The 25953-nt window shown below is 43.5% G+C and overlaps 1 protein-coding gene across 1 annotated transcript in view; it reads left to right on the top strand.

The window, feature by feature from the left end:
- The window catches only part of TAOK3 (TAO kinase 3), a 78318-nt gene that overhangs the window by 8716 nt on the left and 43649 nt on the right, over window positions 1-25953 (top strand). Inside the window, exons 2-8 of the mRNA XM_070762007.1 lie at window positions 10517-10628; window positions 14510-14619; window positions 15759-15977; window positions 16916-16987; window positions 21679-21780; window positions 23361-23406; window positions 23834-23930. Of these exons, the coding sequence (XP_070618108.1) occupies window positions 15858-15977; window positions 16916-16987; window positions 21679-21780; window positions 23361-23406; window positions 23834-23930 (437 nt within the window). The 5' untranslated portion in view covers window positions 10517-10628; window positions 14510-14619; window positions 15759-15857. The remainder of the gene's footprint in view (window positions 1-10516; window positions 10629-14509; window positions 14620-15758; window positions 15978-16915; window positions 16988-21678; window positions 21781-23360; window positions 23407-23833; window positions 23931-25953) is intronic.

The following is a 25953-nucleotide window of genomic DNA, read 5'->3' as shown; positions in this document are numbered from 1 at the left end:
CAGAGATTAGAATAGCCCCCACCCTCCTTACCTTTCGTAAGCTCCTTAAAACCCACCTCTGCCGTCAGGCCATGGGGGAACTGAGATATTCTTTTCCCCTAGGCTTCTACAATTTATGCATGGTATGTTTGTATGTATGTATGATTGGGTTTATAACAAGGGTTTTTAGCTGTTTTTAGTATTGGGTTGTCACATGTTGTTTTTATCACTGTTGTTAGCCGCCCCGAGTTCATGGAGAGGGGCAGCATACAAATCCAATAAATAGATAGATAGATAGATAGATAGATAGATAGATAGATAGATAGAAAGAAAGAAAGAAAGAAAGAAAGAAAGAAAGAAAGAAAGAAAGAAAGAAAGGCTACAAAAATGTTGGAAGGCCTTCAGCATCAAACTTATCAGGAAAGACTTCATGAACTCAGTCTGTATAGTCTGGAGCAGTGTTTCCCAACCTTGGCAACTTGAAGATATTTGGACTTCAACTCCCAGAATTCTGGGAGTTGAAGTCCAGATATCTTCAAGTTGCCACGGTTGGGAAACACTGGTCTGAAGGACAGAAGGGAAAGAGGGGGAGGGGGGACATGATTGAAATATTTAAATATCTGAAAGGGTTAAATAAGGTTCAGGAGGGAAGTGTTTTTCATAGGAAACTGAGCACAAGAACAAGGGGGCACGATCTGAGGTTAGTTGGGGGAAAGATCAGAAGCAACGCGAGAAAATATTATTTGACTGAAAGAGGAGTAGATGCTTGGAACAAACTTCCAGCAGACGTGGTTGGTCAATCCACAGGAACTGAATTGAAACATGCCTGGGCTAAACGTAGATCCATCCTAAGATAAAATACAGGAGATAGTACAAGGGCAGACTAGATGGACCAGGAGGTCTTTTTCTGCCCTCAATGTTCTATGTTTCTATGTTGTAAGGTTGGTGCACACTCTCTCCATTACTGTAGTGATCACAGTAGTTGAATATTTGTTTGTTTGTCAAGTTCTTATTGGTAGTATACATTTATTTATTTATTTGTTTATTTATTTATTCATTTATTCATTTGTCCAATACACAATACATATGGAAGAGAATAGACATGAAGTAATATATATAAAGATAATATGTAAAAATAGAGGAGAAGATATATGAAAGGAGGAAAATATATCTGATATATGAGATAAAGGAAAGACAATTGGACAGGGGTACTAATAAGAGAGAAACATTAGGACAGGGGAGGGAAAGCACGCTGGTGCACTTATGCACGCCCCTTACTGACCTCTTAGGAATTGGATGAGGTCAACCGTGGATAGTCTAAGGGTCAAGTTTTTGGGGTTTGCTGAAGAAACTACAGAGTCAGGTAATGAGTTCCAGGCATTAACTACTCGCTTGTTAAAGTCGTACTTTCTACAGTCAAGTTTGGAGCGGTTTACTTTTGAGTTTGTATCTGTTGCGTGCTCCTGTGTTGTTGTGGTTGAAGCAGAAGTAGTGGTTGGCAGGAAGGACGCTGTAGCAGATGATTTTGTGGGCTATGTTTAGGTCATGTTTAAGGCGATGTAGTTCTAAGCTTTCTAAACCTAGGATTGTTAAGTATAGTTGCATAGGGGATTCTGTTGCGAGTGGAGGAGTGGAGAGCTCTTCTCGTAAAATATCTCTAATGTATTTATGTCTGAAATGCGGTGTGGGTTCCAGACAGATGAGCTGTATTCAAGGATTGATCCGGCGAATGTTTTATATGCTCTGCTTACTAGAGTGATACCTGGGTGTTCCATTATTAAGGTGATTCTTGTAATGGTGCAGATTGAGTTTTTCTCTTTCTGCTCAAGATTTATGTATGTATGTATGTATGTATGTATGTATGGATGGATGGATGGATGGATGGATGGATGGATGGATGGATGGATGGATGGATGGATTGATTGATTGGATTTGTATACCGCCCCTCTCCGCAGACTCGGGGCAGCTAACAACAGTAATAAAACAGCATATAATAATAATCCAATACTAAAAACAGTTAAGAACCCCTTATTATAAAAACCAAAGATCCCCATGGACAATTGGTGGGCCACTGTGGGACACAGAATGCTGGACTTGAAGGGCTTTGGCCCCATTCAGCTCTTCTTAGGTTTATTTATTTATTTTATTTATTTATTTAGTCCAGTACATAATACACATTGAAGAGAATAGATATGTAATAATATAACTAAAGAAACGAATAGAAGAAAAGATATAAAAGTATAGGTGAACAAATTTGAAAGGAAGAAAAGATAAAGGAGATAAGGAGAGACAATTGGACAGGGGACGGAAGGCACACTGGTGCACTTATGCACGCCCCTTACTGACCTCTAAGGAACCTGGAGAGGTCAATCGTGGATAGTCTAAGGGAGAAATGTTGGGGGTTAGGGGTGGACAATACTGAGTCCGGTAATGAGTTCCATGCTTCGACAACTCGGTTGCTGAAGTCATATTTTTTTTAAAGTCAAGTTTGGAGCGGTTAATATTAAGTTTGAATCTGTTGCGTGCTCTTGTGTTGTTGCGGTTGAAGCTGAAGTAGTCGTTGACAGGTTCTTATGATATTTGGCGTTCCTGTTTGTGAATAATGAGAAAGTAGCCAAAACGCAAGGAGTACAGATGCAAACCTCTGGCTGTGAGGACATCTCCACTGGGCATAGCGTGAATCATAGAATTGAGCCGCTGGGTCCCGACATCTGCTCAGTATAAGAAACTTAATGAAAACCTCCCTGCCCAACTTGTGCTCGGTCACACCCAGAGAAAGAAAGTTCACAACCTTCCAACAGTGCTGTTGCCATTGTTGGATTGTTTTCCTGCTGAGAAATCTCAATCGAATCTGCCTTAGGTTCGTTGACCATCAGTCTTAAGAGTAGCCCTGTGCTGTCAGTCCCCCTTGGTAGAAATCAACTCCATAAGAACCTAACCTAACTATCAGGCATCAGCCTAAAGCTAAGTATCAACTTAAAACTTTCAACCAAATTATCAAGAATCAGTCTAAAACTATTAATTAAATATCAAATATCAACCTAAAACTATCAGCCAAACCAGAGGTCTTCAAACTTGGCAAGTTTGGCTGGAGAATTCTGGGAGTTGAAGTCCACAAGTCTTAAACTTGCCAAGTTTGAAGACCTCTGAGCCAAACTATCGGGAATCAACTTCAAACTAGAAACATAGAAGATTGATGGCAGGAAAAGACCTCTTGGTCCATCTAGTCTGCCTTTATACTATTCCCTATATTTTATCTTAGGATGGATCTATGTTTATCCCAGGCATGTTTCAATTCAGTTGCTGGGGATTGATCCACCACGTCTACTGGAAGTTTGTTCCAAGCATCTACTCCTCTTTCAGTCACACCATATTTTCTCACGTTGCTTCTGATCTTTCCCCCAACTATCCTCAGATTGTGCCCCTATGTTCTTGTTCACCTGTCTGGAGGAAACCTAGAAGATTGACGGCAGAAAAAGACCTCCTGGTCCATCTAGTCTGCCCTTATACTATTCCCTATCTTTTATCTTAGGATGGATCTATGTTTATCCCAGGCATGTTTCAATTCAGTTGCTGGGGATTGATCCACCACGTCTACTGGAAGTTTGTTCCAAGCATCTACTCCTCTTTCAGTCACACCATATTTTCTCACGTTGCTTCTGATCTTTCCCCCAACCAACCTCAGATTGTGCCCCTTTGTTCTTGTGTTCACTCTCCTATTAACAACACTTCCCTCCTGAACCTTATTTAACCCTTTAACATATTTAAATGTTTTGATCATGTCCCCCCTTTCCCTTCTGTCCTCCAGACTATAACTAGCAAAAGAATCAACTAAAATTGTCAACCAAACTATCTTTTGTTTAGCAGAGCGATGGCGTTTGAGGGGAAAAAACTGTCTTTGTGTCTAGTTGTCTTGGTGTGCATTGCTCTGTAGCGACATTTTGAGGGTAGGAGTTGAAACAGTTTATGTCCAGGATGCGAGGGGTCAATAAATATTTTCACGGCCCTCTTTTTGACTCGTGCAGTTGTTCTGTCGGGCTCTCTGGTAGAATCCTCCCCAAAATTCACAGGTACAAATTTCAGACACACACACGTTTGAAAATTCAAAACAATGTTCTTTATAATGAAAATTCACTTAAACCAAGCCCTCTTTTGGTATAGCAAAGAGCACTTGTCTCCAACCAAACTGTTAATTTGTACAAGTCCCTTATTAGTTCTGTGATACTTAGCTTGCAGCTGTGAGGCAATTCACAGTCCTTCTTCTTTCACAAAGTGAAACACACTTTGCCCTGGTTTAGTTTCAAAGCGGGGGGAAATCAGCACACAAAAGGTCAAAGTCAGTAAAGCAGTCACGAAACACAATGATCAGATAATCCTGCACAATGGCCAAACCCACAGGCTGCTATTTATAGCAGCCTCACTAATGACCACAGCCCCACCCAACCACAGGTGGCCTCATTTTCTTTGATAATAATCTCTCAGTTGTTGCTGCCTATGCATCGCTCTCCGCATGCGTGGCTGTATCATTAACTCTTGTTCCGAACCCAAGGAGGAGCTAGATAATTGATCTCCTTCTGAGCTGTCTGCCCCACTCTCCTCCTCCCTGTCACTCATGTCTTCTTGGTCAGAGGAGCCTTCATCAGCAGATTCCACGGGGTGGGGGCAAAACAGGCCTGCAGCATGTGGATGTCTCCCCCACATCCACAGTCCTTGGGGCAGGAGCTGGGCCAGAGCTAACCACAACAGCAGTATACAGGTCCTCAGTGATAGGTAGGTTGGCAGCAATTGTTTTTTCTGCAGTTTTTTTGTGCAAGACATTTAGAGTAAGAAACAAAATGAAACAGGAAGCAAGCAGGTGTAAGACTTGCTAATGATTGTTAATAGTCTCTCACCTCTGTGGAGTTATGCAAACTCTTTGTATTCCTGGGTTGGGCAGGAAGGATGCCTGGCTTCATCTTCACGGCTTATACAACAGGTTTGCTAAAAGTCTATGGAGATTTTCCATCACCCAGTTCATGATTGTCTCAAAGCTGTTTTTTCAAGAGGCAACTGGACTTTTTGGTTTTTTGTTTGGAGACGTTTCGCTTCTCATCCAAGAAAGTTTTCCTGATAAAACCTATCCGGAAAGACTTCATGGACTCCATCTATATAAGTCTGGAGGACAGAAGGGAAAAGGGGGACATGATTAAAACACTTAAATATGTGAAAGGGTTAAATAAGGTTCAGGAGGGAAGTGTTTTTAATAGGAAAGTGAACACAAGAACAAGGGGGCACAATCTGAGGTTAGTTGGGAGAAAGATCAGAAACCACGTGAGAAAATATTATTTGACTGAAAGAAAAGTAGATGCTTGGAACAAACTTCCAGCAGACGTGGTTGGTCAATCCACAGTCACTGAATTTAAACATGCCTGGGAGGAATATATAGAAGAAACATAGAAGATTGACGGCAGAAAAAGACCTCATGGTCCATCTAGTCTGCCCTTATACTATTTCCTGTATTTTATCTTAGGATGGATATATGTTTATCCCAGGCATGTTTAAATTTATTTATTTATTTTATTTATTTTATTTATTTATTCATTTGTCCAATACGCAAATACATAGGAAGAAAAATAGACATGTAGTAATATATATAAGGGTAAAAGTGAACTTAGAGGAGAGGATATATGAAAGGAAGAGAATATATATGTTAAGTGAGAGAAAGGAAAGACAGTTGGACAGGGGACGAAAGGCACACCATTGCACTTATGTACACCCCTTACTGGCCTCTTAGGAACCTGGAGAGGTCAATCGTGGAGAGTCTAAGGGAGAAGTGTTGGGGGTTAGGGGTTGACACAATTGACTCCGGTAATGAGTTCCATGCTTCGATAACTCGATTGTTGAAATCATATATTTTACAGTCAAGTTTGGAGCGGTTCGTATTAAGTTTGAATCTGTTGCGTGCTCTTGTGTTGTTGTGGTTGAAGCTGAAGTAGTCATTGACCGGTAGGACATTGCAGCATATGATCTTGTGGGCAATACTCAAATTGTGTTTTAGGCGCCGTAGTTCTAGGCTTTCTAGGCCCAGGATTGTTAGTCTATTTTCGTAGGATATTCTGTTTCAAGTGGAGGAGTGAAGGGCTCTTCTGGTGAAATATCTTTGGACATTTTCAAGGGTGTTGATGTCTGAGATGTGGTATGGGTTCCAGACAGATGAGCAGTAGTCTAGGATGGGTCTGGTAAAAGTTTTGTAGGCTCTTGTGAGTAGTGTGAGATTGCCTGAGCAGAAGCTGCGTAGGATCAGGTGACTGTGGATTGACCAACCACGTCTGCTGGAAGTTTCTTCCAAGCGTCTACGACTCTTTCAGTAAAATAATATTTTCTCGTGTTGCCTTTGATCTTTCCCCCAACGTACTTCAGATTGTGTCCCCTTGTTCTTGTGTTCACTTTCCTATTAAAAACACTTCCCTCCTGAACCTATATATCCATCCTAAGATAAAATACAGGAAGTAGTATAAGGGCAGACTAGATGGACCCTGAGGTCTTTTTCTGCCGTCAATCTTCTATGTTCCTATGTTTCTAAAAACGGAAAAATGGCCACAGTTTGGCTAACTTCCTCGTTGACAATAGGTGCTGTGCTGTGCTTCAAGCCTGTCTTCAAACTCCCTGTAGATGAGTGAGAATAAAGAACATTAAGTCTGACTCATGCGCTTGGGTAGATGTCCACCCACAGCAAATCTGAAGTAGGGAAGAAAAAAACTGAAGGAAAAAAAGCCAAGTGACGTGGTGGGCGCATCATGTTTTGCGTGGCTTCCGCGCCGAGCCGAACGACGTGGGCAGCCTCTCTCTCTCTCTCTGCATTCATCCTTAGTCATATCGTCAGATGCTTTGCAAACAGTCCTCTGGTTATAGGCTCTTTCGAGAAGCACGTTTTGGGAAAGAGAAAAAGCATGGAGATCTCAAAGCCGAATCGCAGTCGACGGGCACCAAAGCGAGACAAGGAGCAATGGATGGAAACTAACCCAGGTAGAGAAGCCACCTGGAAACTAGAAACATAGAAGTCTGACGGCAGAAAAAGACCTCCTGGTCCATCTAGTCTTCCCTTATACTATTTCCTGTATTTTATCTTATAATGGATACATGTTTATCTCAGGCATGTTTCAATTCAGTGACTGTGGATTGACCAACCACGTCTGCTGGAAGTTTGTTCCAAGGATCTACTACTCTTTCAGTGAAATAATATTTTCTCACGTTGCTTTTGAACTTTCCCCCAACTAAGGGGAACAATTAACCCCATGGGAACAGCTTGTTGTTGTGGGTGCTCCATCACTGGAGGAAGAGGGGGTTAAGAAGATACTTAGTGTTTCCTGGTTGGACTAGATGCCCTCCAAGGTCCCTTCCAACTCTGCGATTCTCTAAATCAGCTGGAGGCAGGACAAGAAGCAATGGATGGAAACTAACCAAGGAGAGAAGCAACCCAGAAATTGTTGTGGTTCAGCCTGAGGCTGCTCAGGGACCGGCTGTGTCTGTGCTGGCTCCATGCCCGGAGGAGGGTGACAGAGAAGAGGAGGGGGCTGAACAGTCGGACGGGGGAGAGGAAAATCAGGAATGGGATGAAGGAGAACAGCATGAGAGCCCCGGGGGGGGGGGGGGGGGCTCTCCCCAGCCAGTAGTTTGGAGTCATTAGGTGATGAAGCTCAAGCCGTCATTGACATGCCACAGAAACGGTCAGATCAAAGAAAGGAGCAATTAAAGAAGTATTATCACCACTGAATTAGGAACAGCTGGGTTTGGGTGTGGTCCTCCTTAGCAGGGTTTAAAAGGCAGGCAAGCCCTTGAAGCCATGTGGAGTGTTATCAGTTTGGAGTTGCGTTATCCTGTCTTGTTTCTCTGTTACTGGCTTGTGGCCCAGCAGCTTTGGAAGACCCGTGGGAGGTGTAGGTCTGCTATCTACAGCCTCGTCTTGGCAGCAAGAATCCTGTATTGCTGCATGGACTTTTGCCTTCGTGGATATATCTGAAGATACAGCATTTTCCTGTTTGTAAGGACATTTTCTGTTACCTGTGTTTTTCTTGAATTTTATAAAACTGCCTTTGCCTTTTACCAGTGTGTCTGGCTTCTCTTTTTGGGTTGGTATTGGCTTCCGGAGTGACCCAGACAGAACAGAAATGGATGAAGAAATTCCCTAATGGTGAGAACAATTTATCCGTGGAACGGCTTGCCTCCAGACGTTGTGGATTCCTCATCACTGGGGTTTTTTTTAAAAGAAGAAACTGGACATCCATTTGTCTGAAATGTTACAGTGTTTCCTGGCTGACTGGGGGCTGGACTAGAATACCTGCAAGGTCCCTTCCAACTCTGTTATTTTCTGAAGCACAAGAAGCAATGGATGCAGCAGGGGTTGGACTAGATGACCCCCAAGGTCCCTTCCAACTCTGTTATTCTCCAAAGCACAAGAAGCAATGGATGCAGCAGGGGTTGGACTAGATGACCTCCAAGGTCCCTTCCAACTCTGTTATTCTCCAAAGCACAAGAAGCAATGGATGCAGCAGGGGTTGGACTAGATGACCTCCAAGGTCCCTTCCAACTCTGCGATTCTCTAAATCAGCTGGAGGCAGGACAAGAAGCAATGGGTGGAAACTAACCAAGGAAAGAAGCAATCCAGAAATGGAGGAAGAAATTTCCTAACTGTGAGAACAATTTATCCGTGCAACAGCTTGCCTCTAGATGTTGTGGGTACTTCATCACTGGGGTTTTTAAAAGAAGAGACTGGACACCCATTTCTCTGAAATGTTATAGGGCTTCCTGGCTGAGTGGGGGTTGGCAGAAAAAGACCTCGATTGCTGGGAAAATGAGTCTTAAGACTCTGCCGAAATGTTAGGGGGGTGGGGGCAATGCGAATCTCCGGGAGGAGCTGAGTCCAGACGGCTGGGGCCCACACAGAGAAGGCTTTGGCAGAAAAAGACCTCCTGGTCCATCTAGTCTGCCCTTATACTATTTCTTGTATTTTATCTTAGGATGGATCTATGTTTATCCCAGGCATGTTTCAATTCAGCGACTGTGGATTTACCGACCACCTCTGCTGGAAGTTTGTTCCAAGCATCTACTTACTCTTTCAGTAAAATAATATTTTCTCACATTGCGTCTAACCTTTCCCCCAACTAACCTCAGATTGAATATTTCATTCGCACAACTATTCCATTGGCACAACAGCATGTGAAATAGATTGTCCATCAGTGTTGCTTCCTAAGTGGACAGTTTGACTTCACAGACGTTTGATTTACTTGAAGTTATATTCTGTTTTTTTAAGTGTTCCCTTTATTTATTTATTTTGAGCAGTGTATATGTGTGTGTGTGTGTGTGTGTAAAACATGTTTTAGCTGAATTTGAAAATGAAGGGAGACTAGGATATATACTTGTGTGTGTGTATTGTGCAGAAATTGTGCAGATTTTTTTAAAAAAAATTACAACAAATCGTTCCAAAGGAACCCATGATCCAAAAAAAAAAAAAAAGTTTCACCGTGAGCAGAGACAGGTTACAAGCGGTGTGCCACAAGGGTCTGTTCTGGGTCCTATTCTTTTTAATATGTTTGTGAGTGACATAGGGGAAGGTTTGGTAGGGAAGGTCTGCCTATTTGCCGATGACTCTAAAGTGTGCAATAGGGTTGATATTCCTGGAGGCGTCTGTAATATGGCAAATGATTTAGCTTTACTAGATAAATGGTCAAAGCAATGGAAACTGCAGTTTAATGTTTCCAAATATAAATAATGCACTTGGGGAAAAGGAATCCTCAATCTGAGTATTGCATTGGCAGTTCTGTGTTAGCAAAAACTTCAGAAGGGAAGGATTTAGGGGTAGTGATTTCTGACAGTCCCAAAATGGGTGAGCAGTGTGGTCGGGCAGTAGGAAAAGCAAGTAGAATGCTTGGCTGCATAGCTAGAGGTATAACAAGCAGGAAGAGGGAGATTGTGATCCCCTTATATAGAGCGCTGGTGAGACCCCATTTGGAATCCTGTGTTCAGTTCTGGAGACCTCACCTAAAAAAAGATATTGACAAAATTGAACGGGTCCAAAGACGGGCTACAAGAATGGTGGAAGGTCTTAAGCATAAAACGTATCAGGAAAGACTTCATGAACTCAATCTGTATAGTCTGGAGGACAGAAGGAAAAGGGGGGACATGATCGAAACATTTAAATATGTTAAAGGGTTAAATCAGGTTCAGGAGGGAAGTGTTTTTAATAGGAAAGTGAACACAAGAACAAGGGGACACAATCTGAAGTTAGTTGGGGGAAAGATCAAAAGCAACGTGAGCAAATATTATTTCACTGAAAGAGTAGTAGATCCTTGGAACAAACTTCCAGCAGACGTGGTTGGTAAATCCACAGTAACTGAATTTAAACATGCCTGGGATAAACATAGATCCATTGTAAGATAAAATACAGGAAATAGTATAAGGGCAGACTAGATGGACCATGAGGTCTTTTTCTGCCGTCAGTCTTCTATGTTTCTATGTTTCTATGGATTATTTTAATACATTTAATTTTCTTCTCTTGCAGGTCAGAAAAACCAGCGTACACAGAGCCGAGAGAAACCCTGGGAGAAAAATCCTGACGTTTTGCCGAAATGCGTTTGAGCCATAGACTATGGTTAATGCCATAAATTGTCCAGGTAGGTGAAGAATTTGAGCGTACGTGTTGCTGCTCTTAGAAGGGAGTCCTCCACTTACAATCACAGTTGAACCCCAAAGTTCTGACGCTGCACGAGCCTTCGAAACAAACACTAGGTTTCGTCCACATCCTTTCTTAATCCCTTCTGAAATTTGCTGGGTAACTACATTTTGGGATCCAACCGCCCATCCTACACCATTTTTGACAAACACCAGTCCAGTCTTCTTGAAAGTCTTCAGTGATGAAGCTCTCACAATTGCCGAAGGCGACTTCTGTCTGTTCCATCGGTTGATCGTTCTCACTGTTAGAAAGTTTTTCCCTTATTTCCAGGTTGAGTCTCTGCTTAGAAACATAGAAGACTGACAGCAGAAAAAGACCTCATGATCCATCTAGTCTGCCCTTATACTATTTTTTGTATTTTATCTTAGGATGGATCTATGTTTATCCCAGGCATGTTTCAATTCAGTTACTGTGGATTTACCAACCACATCTGCTGGAAGTTTGTTCCAAGGATCTACTACTCTTTCAGTAAAATAATATTTTTTCACGTTGCTTTTGATCTTTCCCCCAACTAACTTCAGATTGTGTCCCCTTGTTCTTGTGTTCACTTCCCTCCTGGACCTTATTTAACCCTTGAACATATTTAAATGTTTCAATCATGTCCCCCCTTTTCCTTCTGTCCTCCAGACTATACAAATTGAGTTCATTAAGTCTTTCCTGATATGTTTTATGCTTAAGACCTTCCATCCTTCCTGTAGCCCGTCTTTGGACCGTTCAATTTTGTCAATATCTTTTTGTAGGTGAGGTCTCCAGAACTGAACACAGTATTCCAAATGTGGTCTCACCAGCGCTCTATATAGCAGGATCATAATCTCCCTCTTCCTGCTTGTTATACCTCTAGCTATGATCAGCTTCCATCCATTATTCCGTGTCTGGCCTTCGGGATCTTTGGAAAATAGCTTGACCCCTTCCTCTCTGTGGCAGCCCCTCAAATATTGGAAGATGCTATCCTGTCTCGCCTGGTCCTTCACTACATCGGCCATGCCCAGTTCCTGTAACCATTTATCTTATGTTTTAGCCTCCAGGCCTTTCATCTTCTTAGATAGATTCAGATTAACAGAGTTGGAAGGAACCATGGGGGTCATCTAGTCCAGCCTCCCATCAAAGCAGGAGACCCTACACCATTTCTGACAAAAGGCAGCTCAGTCTCTTCTTGAAGCCTCCAATGATAAAGCTAACACAACCTCCGAAGGCAACTTCTGTTCCATTGGTTGATTGTTGTTGCTGTCAGAAAATTCCTCCTTATTTCTAGGTTGAATCTCTCCTTGGTCAGTTTCCATCCATTATTCCGTGTCTAGCCTTCGGGGTCTTTGGAGAATAACTTGACCACCTCTTTGTTGCAGTCCCTCAAACATTGGAAGATTGCTATCCTCTCTCCCCTGGTTCTTCTCTTCACTGGGCTAGCCGGGCCCAGTTCCTGCAACCGTTCATCAAATGTTTTATGAAGTGGAAAGGATTGAACTTGATGGGTTCTTGCTGGTCTTTAGCTTGGGCCTGATGCTTCATCAAATTAAACCCATTTGGGGCAGGGAGCGGGTGGAATTGGCCATGTTCTCTGGGTAGCAGAAAGGAAAATGGTCAATAGCAAAAACCACGTCAAAATCAGAGAGGGGCAAGACAAAAGGAGACGCCACCTTCTTTTTTTGTCTGGAAGCGTTTCACAGCCTCTCCTCCATCGTGGTTTTCCAAAATACAGTGATACCTTGTCTTACAAACTTAATTGGTTCTGGGACGAGGTTCTTAAGGTGAAAAGTTTGTAAGACGAAACAGTGTTTCCCATAGGAATCAATGGAAAAGCGATGACTGCGTGCAAGCCCAAAATTCACCCCTTTTGCCAGCCGAAGTGCCTGTTTTTGCGCTGCTGGGATTCCCCTGAGGCTCCCCTCCATGGGAAACCCCACCTCCGGACTTCGGTGTTTTTGCGATGCTGCAGGGGAATCCCAGCAGGGGAATCAAAGTCCTCGAAACCCCACCTCCGGACCTCTGTTTTTGCGATGCTGTGATTTCACTGAGGCTCCCTTTGCTGGGAAACCCCACTTCCGGACTTCCGTTGCCAGGAAAGCGCCCGTTTTTACGCTGCTGGGATTCCCCTGCTGGGATTCCCCTACAGCATCACAAAAACACGGAAGTCCCGAGGTGGGGTTTCCCATGGAGGGGAGCCTCAGGGAAATCCCAGCAGTGCAAAAACGGGTGCTTCGCTGGCAACGGAAGTCCGGAGGTGGGGCATCTATCTCAGTGGCAGCGGTGGGTTTGTAAGGTGAAAATAGTTTGTAAGAAGAGGCAAAAAAATCTTAAACCCCGGGTTTGTATCTCGAAAAGTTTGTATGATGAGGCGTTTGTAAGACGAGGTATCCACTGTATCCCGATTATTTTCCCTCAGATTTCTCCCATTCAAATGTAGATCATCTGTGGAAATGAGTCACTCCCATTTGGGACAGGTGATGTAATTTCATTTTTTAATTTGGGCCTTCAGAATCCCTGCATCTTGTAGCTTGCGTCCCCAAGAGAAGCACAGATTGTGTGTAGGTCATTTGAGGATTTTGTTTCTTAAAAATATAATTTTTCTGAGGTAATGTTTAACAAGATCAAAACAATATGTGGTCTTAACAACCGTTCGCAAAAACGATGTCAAAATCGGAAAGGGACAAGTTTGACTGATCCCACAAATTGTTGGTCTTAGCAGCCATCTTCTCCGTTTGTCTGGAAGCATTTCGCAGCCTCTCCTCCATCGTGGTTTTCCAAAATATCCCGATTATTTTCCCTCAGATTTCTCCCATTCAAATGCAGATCATCTGTGGAAATGAGTCACTCCTGTTGGGACGGGTGATGTAATTTCGTTTTTTATTTGGGCCTTCAGAATCCCAGCATCTTGTAGCTTGCGTCCCCAAGCGAGGCACAGATTGTGTGTAGTCATTTGAGGATTTTTCCCCCCTTAAAAATATAATTTTTCTGAGGTAAAGTTTTTCTGAGGTAAAGTTTAACAAGATAAAAACAATACATGGATTTAACAACAGTTCGCTTACTATTATGCCGTCCAGAGTCTAGAAGGAGTTGGGCAGCCTATAAATTAATTAAATTAAATTAAATTACAAAGCCACTGACAACAAAGTGACTCAGGGCTGTTTTTCACACTTACAACCATTGTAATCTCCCCACGGTCACGTGATCAAAATTGGGACGTTTGTGCCACTGACACAGTCGCTGTGTGCCGGCATTGCGTAATCCCCCTTTTGCGACTTTCTGACGAGCAAAATCACTTAACAACCCTGCGACTAACAAAACTACTGTAATGATTCACTTTACAACTGTGTCAAGAAAGGTCATAAAATGAGGCGAAACTCAGCCACGGAAATTTGAGGCTCAATTGTGATCATAAGTTGAGGACTACCTACCTGATAGATATTTGAAAGGAGACAAAAAAAGTCAAATAAATGAGTCTTTTTAAAGGGATTTGAATGAGAGTGAGGAACGAACCTATGACATTTAATTGGGGAGCGATCCCATCCGATAACCTTTGATCTTGAAAGGAAAGGAATACAAAGTTATATTATTAGATTAAGATTAAAATCTAGATGTTATTGCTGGTAACTCTCAATGGACTTTGGTCGATTATGACCGAATAACCAAGCTTTGTATTGATAGAGAAAAGTTGAGATATTCTTGAGTCTGAGAAGGGCGGTATAGAAATCAATCGATCAATCGATCAATCAATCAATCAATCAATCAAACAAATAAACAAACAAACAAATATTCTACCCTTCTAATCCGCAAATCCAAAATTTACAAATTCTTTATTTTTCTCTCCTGTTTTTTTTTTTTTAGCAAAGTGAGTTTCCAGGCGCAAATAAATGAAGTTGTTGATCTTTCTTTAATCAAGTCAATTTTTTGTCATCCCTGCCAGTTTTGACATCTTCAGCAATCATTCTTCCATTGTGAGTATTTCTGAGTCTTCCCATTTTGGGGCATATAATAGTCTTGGAACCGTAATCATAGATAAAAATAATCTTCCATAGATCTTATCTAATTAATGTTTTGATATTTCTATATCTATCTATCTATCTATCTATCTATCTATCTATCTATCTATCTATCTATCTATCCATCATCTATCTATCTATCTATCTATCTATCTATCTATCTATCTATCTATCCATTATCTATCTATCCATCCATCCATCATCGTCTGTCTGTCTGTCTGTCTGTCTGTCTGTCTGTCTGTCTATCTATCTATCTATCTATCTATCTATCTATCTATCTATCCATCATCCATATATCTATCTATCTACCTACCTATCCATCATCTATCTATCTATCTATCTATCTATCTATCTATCTATCTATCATCTATCTATCTATCTATCTATCTATCCATCATCTATCTATCTATCTATCTATCTATCTATCTATCTATCCATCCATCCATTATCTATCTATCTATCTATCTATCTATCTATCTATCCATTATCTATCTATCCATCCATCCATCATCGTCTGTCTGTCTATCTATCTATCTATCTATCTATCTATCCATCATCTATCTATCTATCTACCTACCTACCTACCTATCCATCATCTATCTATCTATCTATTCATCATCTATCTATCCATCTATCCATTATCTATCTATCTATCTATCTATCTATCTATCTATCTATCTACCCATCTATCCATCTATCCATTATCTATCTATCTATCTATCTATCTATCTATCTATCTATCTACCCATCTATCCATCTATCCATTATCTATCTATCTATCTATCTATCTATCTATCTATCTATCTATCTATCTATCTATCTATCTATCTATCTATCTATCTACAGTATCTGTCTGTCTGTCCATGCATCCATCCATCCATCCATCCATCCATCCATCCATCCATCCATCCATTATCTACTCCATAGTCCCTTGTATTGGGGTAGAGTCTGGGCAACTGAATGGAGCTGAGTGTTTACTGGCCGACTGCTCTTCCCTGTCGCCAGTAAAGAGTTGCATTTCAGCAGATATAATCTCAACGTGCCCAGAAAGAGAAAACTTGTATTAACTCCTATGGGATTTTCCCCTCCCCCAGCCTGGAAGGCTCTGAAGCCCTAGAAAATCCCACCATCAATGAAGGAAGAAACCACCTTGGATTTTGAAGTGTGGGCGAGGTCCTGATTCTGTCCCAAACATGCGTAAAGGGGCGCCCAAAGATCCGGATATCACCGAGCTCTTCTACAAAGATGATCCGCAGGAGCTGTTCGTGGGTTTACATGAAATCGGGCATGGAAGTTTTGGAGCCGTTTATTTCGTAAGTGGATTGTGCTTTCTGTTTCTCTCTCCTTCCCTTCCTCTCTCCCTCTCTTTCTTCCTCTCTGTTGTGGTTAGCTCTGGCCCAGCTCCTGCCCCAAGGAATGTGGAGGTGGATGTGGGGGAGACATCCACATGCCGCAGGCCTGTTTTGCTCCCAGTAAAATCTGCCGACGAAGTCTCCTCTGACCAAGGAAGCATGAGTGACAGGGAAGAGGGGAGTTTGGCAGACAGCCCAGGAGGAGATCAGTCACCTGTATCATCCCTGGATTCTGAACAAGAATTAATGACACATCCACGCATGCGTAGAGTGATGCATAGGAGAGAACAACTGAAGGATTATTACAAGAGAAAATGAGGCCACCTGTGGTTGGGTGGGGCTGCTGTAATTAGTGCTACAGATAAAAGTGCAGCCTGGTGTTTTAGCCTCATGGCAGTTTATCTGCTTTATCAAGATCGTGGTTTTTGTGCTGTTCAAGATTGTGTGTGGACTCTCTGGACTTTAGAATTGGTCTCAATTTCCCCGTTATTGGGTGAGCAATTGGATTGCATTTCACCTGTGCCTTGTGTGTACCAGAAAATCCCTTTGACATTTAAAAAGGGAGCTGTTTCTGTTTTTCTTTTTATAAAACTTTTGGGTTTTCCTTTTATCGTGTGGTGTGTGTCTTCCTGGACTAATTACCCTGTAATTATGGGCGGTTGAGACGCCGGCAGAACACTCACCCTCCCCCATTCCCTCTCTCCCTTCCTCTCCCTTCCCCTTGCCCTCTTTTTTCACATGAGAACCAAAATGTCTTCAAGGAAAGAAGAAGAACCCCCCCCCCCCCAAAAAAAAAAAAGTCCAGGTGCTTCCTGGGGGGGGAAAAGCACTTTTGGAAGAAAAAAAGACCCTTTATTAAATTTTATTTCTCTCCTCCTCCCTCCTTCTTCCCTTTCCAGGCCACCAATGTCCGCACCAACGAAGTGGTGGCAATCAAGAAGATGTCTTACAGCGGAAAACAAACTAACGAGGTAAGAAGAACGCATTTGACCTCTCGACCTGGAACAACACACCGATGCTCTAAAGATTCATATTATTATTTGCTGCTACTGTCGAAATATATGTCATTAAGTATATGCACGTTTGTCTCTCTCTCTCTCTCTCTCTCTCTCTCTGTGTAACATATTTTTGCTGATAATGAAAAAGAAGGGAGGCTAGATCTATTTCAAGCTATTTTACTCTCTCATCAGCTAGGCATACCCTTACCGGGATTTGAACCCGGGGAGTCTGCCTGTAAGGCAGTAGCTTTAACCTCTAGACCAGAGGTCCCCAACCGCCGGTCCGCGGACCGGGCCCGGGCCGTTGGGGTTTTCCAGCCGGTCCGCGGCGCCGCTGCCCTCCCGGCAGAGGACATTATGCAGGACAGGGTGGGGCGTCGGGCAGGGCGGGGGGAATCAGGAGGCTCCTTTGGCGGCTAGGGGCTGCCTGGCTTTGTGATTTTGGCTGGGGGGGAGTTAGGAAGGTCCTACTTCTCCCCCCCCCAGCCAAAAACTCAAAGCCTATCTGCTGGATACGGGTGATGAGCGGGACGAGCGGCGCCGAAGCCGGTGGCTGCAAGAGGCTTCCGCGCCGCTCTGTCCCACTCATCGCCCGTATCCAGCAGATAGGCTTTGAATTTTTGGCTGGGGGGGGGAGAAGTAGGACCTTCCTAACTCCCCCCCAGCCAAAATCACAAAGCCAGGCAGCCCCCAGCCGCCAAAGGAGCCTCCTGATTCTCCCCGCCCTGTGGAGAAGTGTGGAGGGCTGCGTCACTAAGCTCCACCCCTCCATAACCCCACCCCCATTTGACCAAAGCCCCCCCCCCCCACCGGGCCGTGGAAAACTGGTCTAGCTTAAAGCCGGTCCCTGGTGCAAAAAAGGTTGGGGACCTCTGCTCTAGACCACAGGTTTTCCTCTGCTCAGCTTGTCCCAGGGCAGAGATATATACCCAAATATGGGTGGGAGCATTCTTCTTCCTTTTTGCCTCTTGGCCCCTCCAGGGCCCATATCCAAGGCAGTTAAGTTTTTATAGCTGATAAATTATATTCTATATATGTAACATATTTTTGCTGATAATGAAAAAGAAGGGAGACTTTACGCCCCTTTACACATGTTTGGGACAGAATCAGGACCTCGCCCACACTTCAAAATCCAAGGCGGTTTCTTCCTTCATTGATGTTCTGTCGAGCTCTCCTCCCAAAAATGCACAGATACAATTTCAGACACCCACACGTTTGAAAATTCAAAACAATGTTCTTTATAATGAAAATTCACTTAAACCAAGCCCTCTTTTGGTATAGCCAAGAGCACTCGTCTCCAAACAAACTAGTAATTTGTACAAGTCCCTTATCAGTTCTGTGATACTTAGCTTGCAGCTGTGAGGCAATTCACAGTCCTTCTTTTTTCACAAAGTGAAACACACTTTGCCCTGGTTTAGTTTCAAAGCGGGGAAAAATCAGCACACAAAAGGTCCAAGTCAGTAAAGCAGTCACGAAACACAATGATCAGATAATCCTCCACAATGGCCAAACCCACAGGCTGCTATTTATAGCAGCCTCACTAATGACCACAGCCCCACCCAACCACAGATGGCCTCATTTTCTTTGATAATAATCTCTCAGTTGTTGTTGCCTATGCATCGCTCTCCGCATGCGTGGCTGTATCATTAACTCTTGTTCTGAATCCAAGGAGGAGCTAGATAATTGATCTCCTTCTGAGCTGTCTGCCACACTCTCTTCCTCCCTGTCACTCATGTCTTCTTGGTCAGAGGAGCCTTCATCAGCAGATTCCACCAGGGGCAAAACAGGCCTGCAGCATGTGGATGTCTCCCCCACATCCACAGTCCTTGGGGCAGGAGCTGGGCCAGAGCTAACCACAACAATTGACGGTGGGATTTTCTAGGGTTTCAGAGCCTTCCAGGCTTGGGGGGGGGGAAAGCCCATAGTAGTTAGATCCATCCTAAGATAAAATACAGGAAATAGTATAAGGGCAGACTAGATGGCCCAGGAGGTCTTTTTCTGCCGTCAATCTCCCATGTTTCTATGAATCTGAAATCAGAATCACTTCCCCATATTTGGTAATAAACCTTTTCCTGGTATTGACCTGTTGTATGGGTTGCTACCTGTTTGTATGGTTTTATACAAGTTATAATGTGCCACCTGTATTATCACTTGGCAACATAATTGTGACCTGAAGTTGAAGAGTAACTGTACAGAAGACAATGTACGTGTATTTTTATTTTATTTTTACTCATTTATAGATTTGCACATCAACCTTTTCACCTGGATGGTGACTTCCGTTTTATTTTTCCCCCTTAATCCCAGGCGGCAAAGCATTGCATAATTTATTGCGATCACCCTCAGCAACTCTTAGCCTTGAATAAGTGCCCTTTTGGTCTTTATATCTTTGAGAGATAAGGAATAATTAACATTCCTTCTTAATCTTTGGTAACCCGAAGCTCAGGAAGCGATGTCACTCCCTGGCCGTTCCTTGTCATAAAACTCATCTTGAATAAACATGCAAAAAGCCAAGTCCTTTGACCTCAGCCTCCTCCACCCTTTTTCCAGTTGGTCATCTTTGGAATTCTCCTTGATAAAGGGAATCTTTTTAAAATAAAGTTTTAATTGTTTTTCTCCGTGACAAATCCATACATATTTGATTTGATTTGATTTATTGGATTTGTATGCTGACCCTCTCCGGAGACTCGGGGCGGCTAACAACAGTAATAGAACAGTATACACAATAATCCAATAGTAAAAACAATTAAAAACCCATTAAAGTAAAAACCAAACATACATTCAGACATACCATGCATAAAATTGTAAAGGCCTAGGGGGAAAGAGTATCTCAGTTCCCCCATGCCTGACGGCAGAGGTGGGTTTTAAGTAACTTACGAAAGGCAAGGAGGGTGGGGGCAATTCTAATCTCTGAGGGGAGTTGGTTCCAGAGGGCCGGGGCCACCACAGAGAAGGCTCTTCCCCTGGGTACCGCCAAACGGCATTGTTTAGTTGACGGGACCCGGAGAAGGCCCACTCTGTGGGACCTAACTGGTCGCTGGGATTTGTGCAGCAGAAGGCGGTCCCTGAGATAATCTGGTCCGGTGCCATGAAGGGCTTTATAGGTCATAACCAACACTTTGAATTGTGACCGGAAACTGATCGGCAACCAATGCAGACTGCGGAGTGTTGGTGTGACATGGGCATATTGTGGGAAGCCCCTGACTGCTCTCGCAGCTGCATTCTGCACGATCTGAAGTTTCCGAACACTTTTCTAAGGTAGCCCCATGTAGAGAGTGTTACAGTAGTCGAGCCTCGAGGTGATGAGGGCATGAGTGACTGTGAGTAGTGACTCCCGGTCCAAATAGGGTCGCAACTGGTGCACCAGGCAGACCTGGGCGAAAGCCCCCCTCGCCACAGCTGAAAGATGTTTCTCTAATGTGAGCTGTGGATCGAGGAGGACGCCCAAGTTGCGGACCCTCTCTGAGGGGGTCAATGATTCTCCCCCCAGGGTAATGGACGGACAGATGGAATTGTCCTTGGGAGGCAAGACCCACAGCCACTCCATCTTGTCTGGGTTCAGTTTGAGTTTGTTGACACCCATCCAGGCCCCAACAGTCCCCAGGCACCGGCACCTTAATGTACCTTAATTCTTAAGAAAATACACATATTTATACATTTCTAAGAACATGAGAAGAGCCGTGCTGAATCAGGCCAAAGTCATATCTCTCACTGCCCATCCACACTCAGTAAAAGACCTTGGAATACTAATATCGAATGACCTAAGTGCGAAAGCCCACTGCAACAATATCGCCAAAAAGGCTTCTAGAGTTGTTAACCTGATCCTACGCAGCTTCTGCTCTGGCAATCTCACACGACTCACAAGAGCCTGCAAAACTTTTGCCAGACCCATCCTAGACTACTGCTCATCGGTCTGGAACCCATACCACATCTGAGACATCAAAATCCTTGAAAATGTCCAAAGATATTTCACCAGAAGAGCCCTTCACTCCTCCACTCGAAACAGAATATCCTACGAAAATAGACTAACAATCCTGGGCCTTGAAAGCCTAGAACTACGGCGCCTAAAACACGATTTGAGTATTGCCCACAAGATCATATGCTGCAACGTCCTACTGGTCAATGACTACTTCAGCTTCAATCGCAACAACACAAGAGCATGCAACAGATTCAAACTTAATACGAACCGCTCCAAACTTGACTGTAAAAAATATGATTTCAACAATCGAGTTATCGAAGCGTGGAACTCATTACCGGATTCAATTGTGTCAACCCCTAACCCCCAACACTTCCCCCTTAGACTCTCCACGATTGACGTCTCCAGGTTCCTAAGAGGCCAGTAAGGGGTGTACATAAGTGCACTGGTGTGCCTTTCGTCCCCTGCCCAATTGTCTTTCCTTTCTTTCACCCTATTATATATATTTTCTTTCTTTCATATATCCTCTCCTCTAAGTTCACTTTTACCCTTATATATATTACTACATGTCTATTTTTCTTCCTATGTATTTGTGTATTGGACAAATGAATAAATAAATATCCATATCTATGCTTAATTTTTATATTTCCGTAGGTATATTAACTACTAACTTAACGCTGCTTCCTCAAGATAAAGCGAATTTTTTTTTTGCTTCCTTCTTCTTCTTCTTCCCTCCCTTTTAAATTAACAGAAATGGCAAGATATCATCAAAGAAGTCCGGTTTCTGCAACAGCTGAAGCACCCCAACACCATAGAATACAAAGGCTGCTACTTGAAAGACCATACCGCCTGGGTGAGTTGCGTCTCCGTGAGATCAGTGGTGGGGTTTAGCATTGATTCGGTTACCTAGCTGGGTCACAAAACGTCGGCAGGGAAGCCATCGAACTCGGAGAGTACCAAGGAGCCTACGGTCTTCCTCCCCAGTTGGGGGGAAAAATCAGAAGCAACACGAGAAAACATCATTTGACTGAAAGAGTAGTAGATGCTTGGAACAAACTTCCAGCAGATGTGGTTGGTCAATCCACAGTCACTGAATATTAAACATGCCTGGGATAAACATAGAACCATCCTAAGATAAAATACAGGAAATAGTAAAAAGGCAGACTAGATGGACCATGAGGTCTTTTTCTGCCAAAGCCTTCTCTGTGGAGGCCCCGGCCGTCTGGACTCAGCTCCTCCCAGAGATTCGCATTGCCCTCACCCTCCTAAAGTTTCGTAAGAGTCTTAAGACTCATTTTTCCAGCAATCTTCTATGTTTCTATGTTTCCTCCATTCTACAAACCTCACTCCCTTCTAGCATTGATTAGGTAACCTAGCTGGGTTGTGAAATGCCTGCGCGAAAACAAACCAGCTCATAGAGCACAAAACTTCAAATCGTCCAAAATGCAGCCGCATGAGCGGTGATGGGCCTTCCAAGGCATACCCATATTTCTCCATCACTCCGCGGACTGCATTGGCTGCCGATTAGTTTCCGGTCACAATTCAAAGTGTTGGTTATGACCTATAAAGCCCTTCATGGCACCGGACCAGAATACCTCCGTGACCGCCTTCTGCTGCATGAATCCCAGCGACTGGTTAGGTCCCACAGAGTTGGCCTTCTCCAGGTCCCATCAACTAAACAATGTCGTTTGGCGGGACCTAGGGGAAGAGCCTTCTCTGTGGCGGCCCTGACCCTCTGGAATCAGTGCCCCCCAGAGATTCGCACTGCCCCCACCCTCCTCGCCTTCTGTTAAAGCTTAATGCCACTAGGCTTGGGGCGATTAGACCCCAGGCCCCTCTGGCCAATGAGTGTAGTAGGATGCTTTGCTGAGTGAATGGTAATGAATGTTTTTAAACCATATTAGTGTTTTTAAAGTTCTTTTTAGTTATATATAATTGCATTTTTAGATATGTGCATGCTATATTGTTTTTGATATGTTGTGAGCTGCTCCGAGTCCTTGGAGAAGGGCGGCATACAAATCCAATAAATAGATAAATGGATGGATGGATGGATAGATAGGTAGGTAATGGATAGATAGATAGATAGATAGATAGATAGATAGATAGATAGATAGATAGATAGAGGATGGATGGATGGATGATGGATGGATAGATAGATAGATGATGGATAGATCGATAGATAGATAGATAGATAGATAGATAGATAGATAGATAGATAGATAGATAATGGATGGATGGATGAATGGATAGATAGATGGATAGATGGATAGATAGATAGATAGATAGATAGATAGATGATGGATTGATGGATGGATGGATAGATAGATAGATAGATAGATAGATAGATAGATAGATGATAGACAGACAGACAGACAGACAGACAGATAGACAAACACTCCAAGTGTTCCTTTATGGCTGCATTTCTTTTCACAGCTGGTGATGGAATACTGCCTGGGATCCGCTTCAGATCTGTTGGAAGGTAAGTCTTCTGAAAACCCGTGAAGTAGCGAATCCACAAAAGATCAACCGCGAAGTAGTGAGGGATTACTGTATATACTCTACCATCTCTGTGAGTTCTCAAAGTTTATCATCTCTATACTATTATTAAGTTTTCTTCCATTATTATTATTATTATTATTATTATTATTTATTAGATTTGTATGCCGCCCCTCTCCATAGACTCGGGCCGGCATACAAATCTTTAACCATTTATCCCATTTATCCCAAATTTGATAATAGTCCGTGTCTTCTTTTTCTTTCAATCTCTCTAGATCAGTTTGTGACAGACCCTTCATTAGCCCCACTTTTAAACTTTCTGTGCCACTGAAAGGAAAGAATCTACCTTTATACAACATCTTAAAAATTGTTCCGGGTGAGACTAAACTCTGTTCTTTCTTCCAATCCAGTACATAAAAAGCCACTCCAGGAAGTAGAGATTGCTGCCATTACCGATGGTGCCTTGCACGGACTGGCATATCTTCATTCACATTACAAAATTCACAGGTGAGATTCGCCTTCTCTAGTTTGTCCTCGTGCCCTTCTTCGCATTGGTTCCTCTGCAATCTGCCCTCCTCCAGATGTGCCACATCTTCTAAACCAGTGTTTTTCAACCAGTGTGCCGTGAGACATGGTCAGGTGTGCCGCGAAGCTCAGAGAGAGAAAGAAAGCAAGAGAGAGAGAAAGAAAGCAAGAAAGAGAGAGAGAAAGAAGGAAAGAAAGAGAGAAAGAGAGAGAGAAAGAAAACAAGAGAGAAAGAAAGGAAGAAAGAGAGAAAGAAAGCAAGAGAGAGAGAAAGAAAGCAAGAGAGAGAGAAAGAGAACAAGAGAGAGAAAGAAAGCAAGAGAGAGAGAAAGAAAGAGAGAAAGAAAGAGAGGGAGGGAAGGTGGGAGAGAGAAAGACATAGGGGGAGGTAGGTAGGGAGAAAGAGAGCAAAAAAGAGAGGAAGGAAGGAAGAGAGAAAGAGGGATGGAGAGAGAAAAAAAAGAAGGGAGAGAAAGAGAAATAGAGCGGAAGGGAGGAAGAAAGAGAAGAAAAAATTGGCCAAACTTTTTTTAGCCACCCCACCCCCCACCCCAACTCAATGTGCCCCAGGATTTTGTAAAGGTAAAAAATGTGCCCTGGCTCAAAAAAGGTTGAAAATCACTGTTCTAAACCCCCAACAATTCTGCAACACGCTCGCTTGTTTGGCTATAACAGAACAACAAGAATTGAGAGGTCTTCTAGTCCAGCGTTTTGCTTAGGCGGGATATCCTATACCACTTATCCTATATCCTATACCACTTAGGTGGGATATCCTATACTTATACTATGATTACACTGGGGAACAATTTGTAAACCAATTTCTGTTGAGTTTGATTTTTAAGCTTTTTTGTAGTTAACTTGTCCAGTCAGTGAAGCAGTGGAAGTGATGTGCCGGTGTCTGGATGCTGTTGGGGTCTGGATGGGTGTCAACAGACTCAAACTCAACCCTGATAAGACGGAGTGGCTGTGGGTTTTGCCTCCCAAGGACAATTCCGTCCGTCCGTCCATCACCCTGGGGGGGGGGGGATCATTGACCCCGTCAGAGAGAGTCCACAACTTGGGCGTCCTCCTCGATCCACAGCTCACATTAGAGAAACATCTTTCGGCTGTGGCGAGGGGGGCGTTTGCCCAGGTTTGCCTGGTGCACCAGTTGCGGCCCTATTTGGACCCGGAGTCACTGCTCACAGTCACTCATGCCCTCATCACCTCGAGGTTCGACTACTGTAACGCTCTCTACATGGGGCTACCTTTGAAAAGTGTTCGGAAACTTCAGATCGTACAGAATGCAGCTGCGAGAGCAATCATGGGCTTTCCCAAATATGCCCATGTCACACCAACACTCCGCAGTCTGCATTGGTTGCCGATCAGTTTCCGGTCACAATTCAAAGTGTTGGTTATGACCTATAAAGCCCTTCATGGCACCGGACCAGATGATCTCAGGGACCGCCTTCTGCCGCATGAATCCCAGCGACCAGTTAGGTCCCACAGAGTGGGTCTTCTCTGGGTCCCGTCAACAATGCTCCAAACAATGTCGTTTGGCAGGACCCAGGGGAAGAGCCTTCTCTGTGGTGGCCCCGGCCCTCTGGAACCAACTCCCCCAGAGATTAGAATTGCCCCCACCCTCCTTGCCTTTCGTAAGCTTCTTAAAACCCACCTCTGCCACCAGGCATGGGGGAATTGAGATACTCTTTCCCTCTAGGCCTTTACAATTTTATGCATGGTATGTCTGGATGTATGTTTGGTTTTATAATAAGGATTTTTAACTGTTTTAATATTGGATTGTTGTTTTTATTACTGTTGTTAGCCACCCCGAGTCTATGGAGAGGGGCGGCGTACAAATACATAAATAAACAAAATAAATAAATCTCTGAGTCCGCATTCTGCCATACGAATCCCAGCGACTGGTGAAGTCCCACAGAGTTGGTCTCCTTAGGGTCCCGTCAACCAAACAATGCCGGCTGGCAAGACCCAGGGGAAGAGCCTTCTCTGTGGCGGCCCCGGCCCT

Source organism: Erythrolamprus reginae, chromosome 10 (genome assembly GCF_031021105.1).
Source record: "Erythrolamprus reginae isolate rEryReg1 chromosome 10, rEryReg1.hap1, whole genome shotgun sequence".
In the NCBI taxonomy this organism is placed as follows: domain Eukaryota; kingdom Metazoa; phylum Chordata; class Lepidosauria; order Squamata; family Dipsadidae; genus Erythrolamprus; species Erythrolamprus reginae.
Note: the sequence above shows the minus strand (reverse complement) of the source record. Positions and strands in the feature narration are given on the sequence as shown.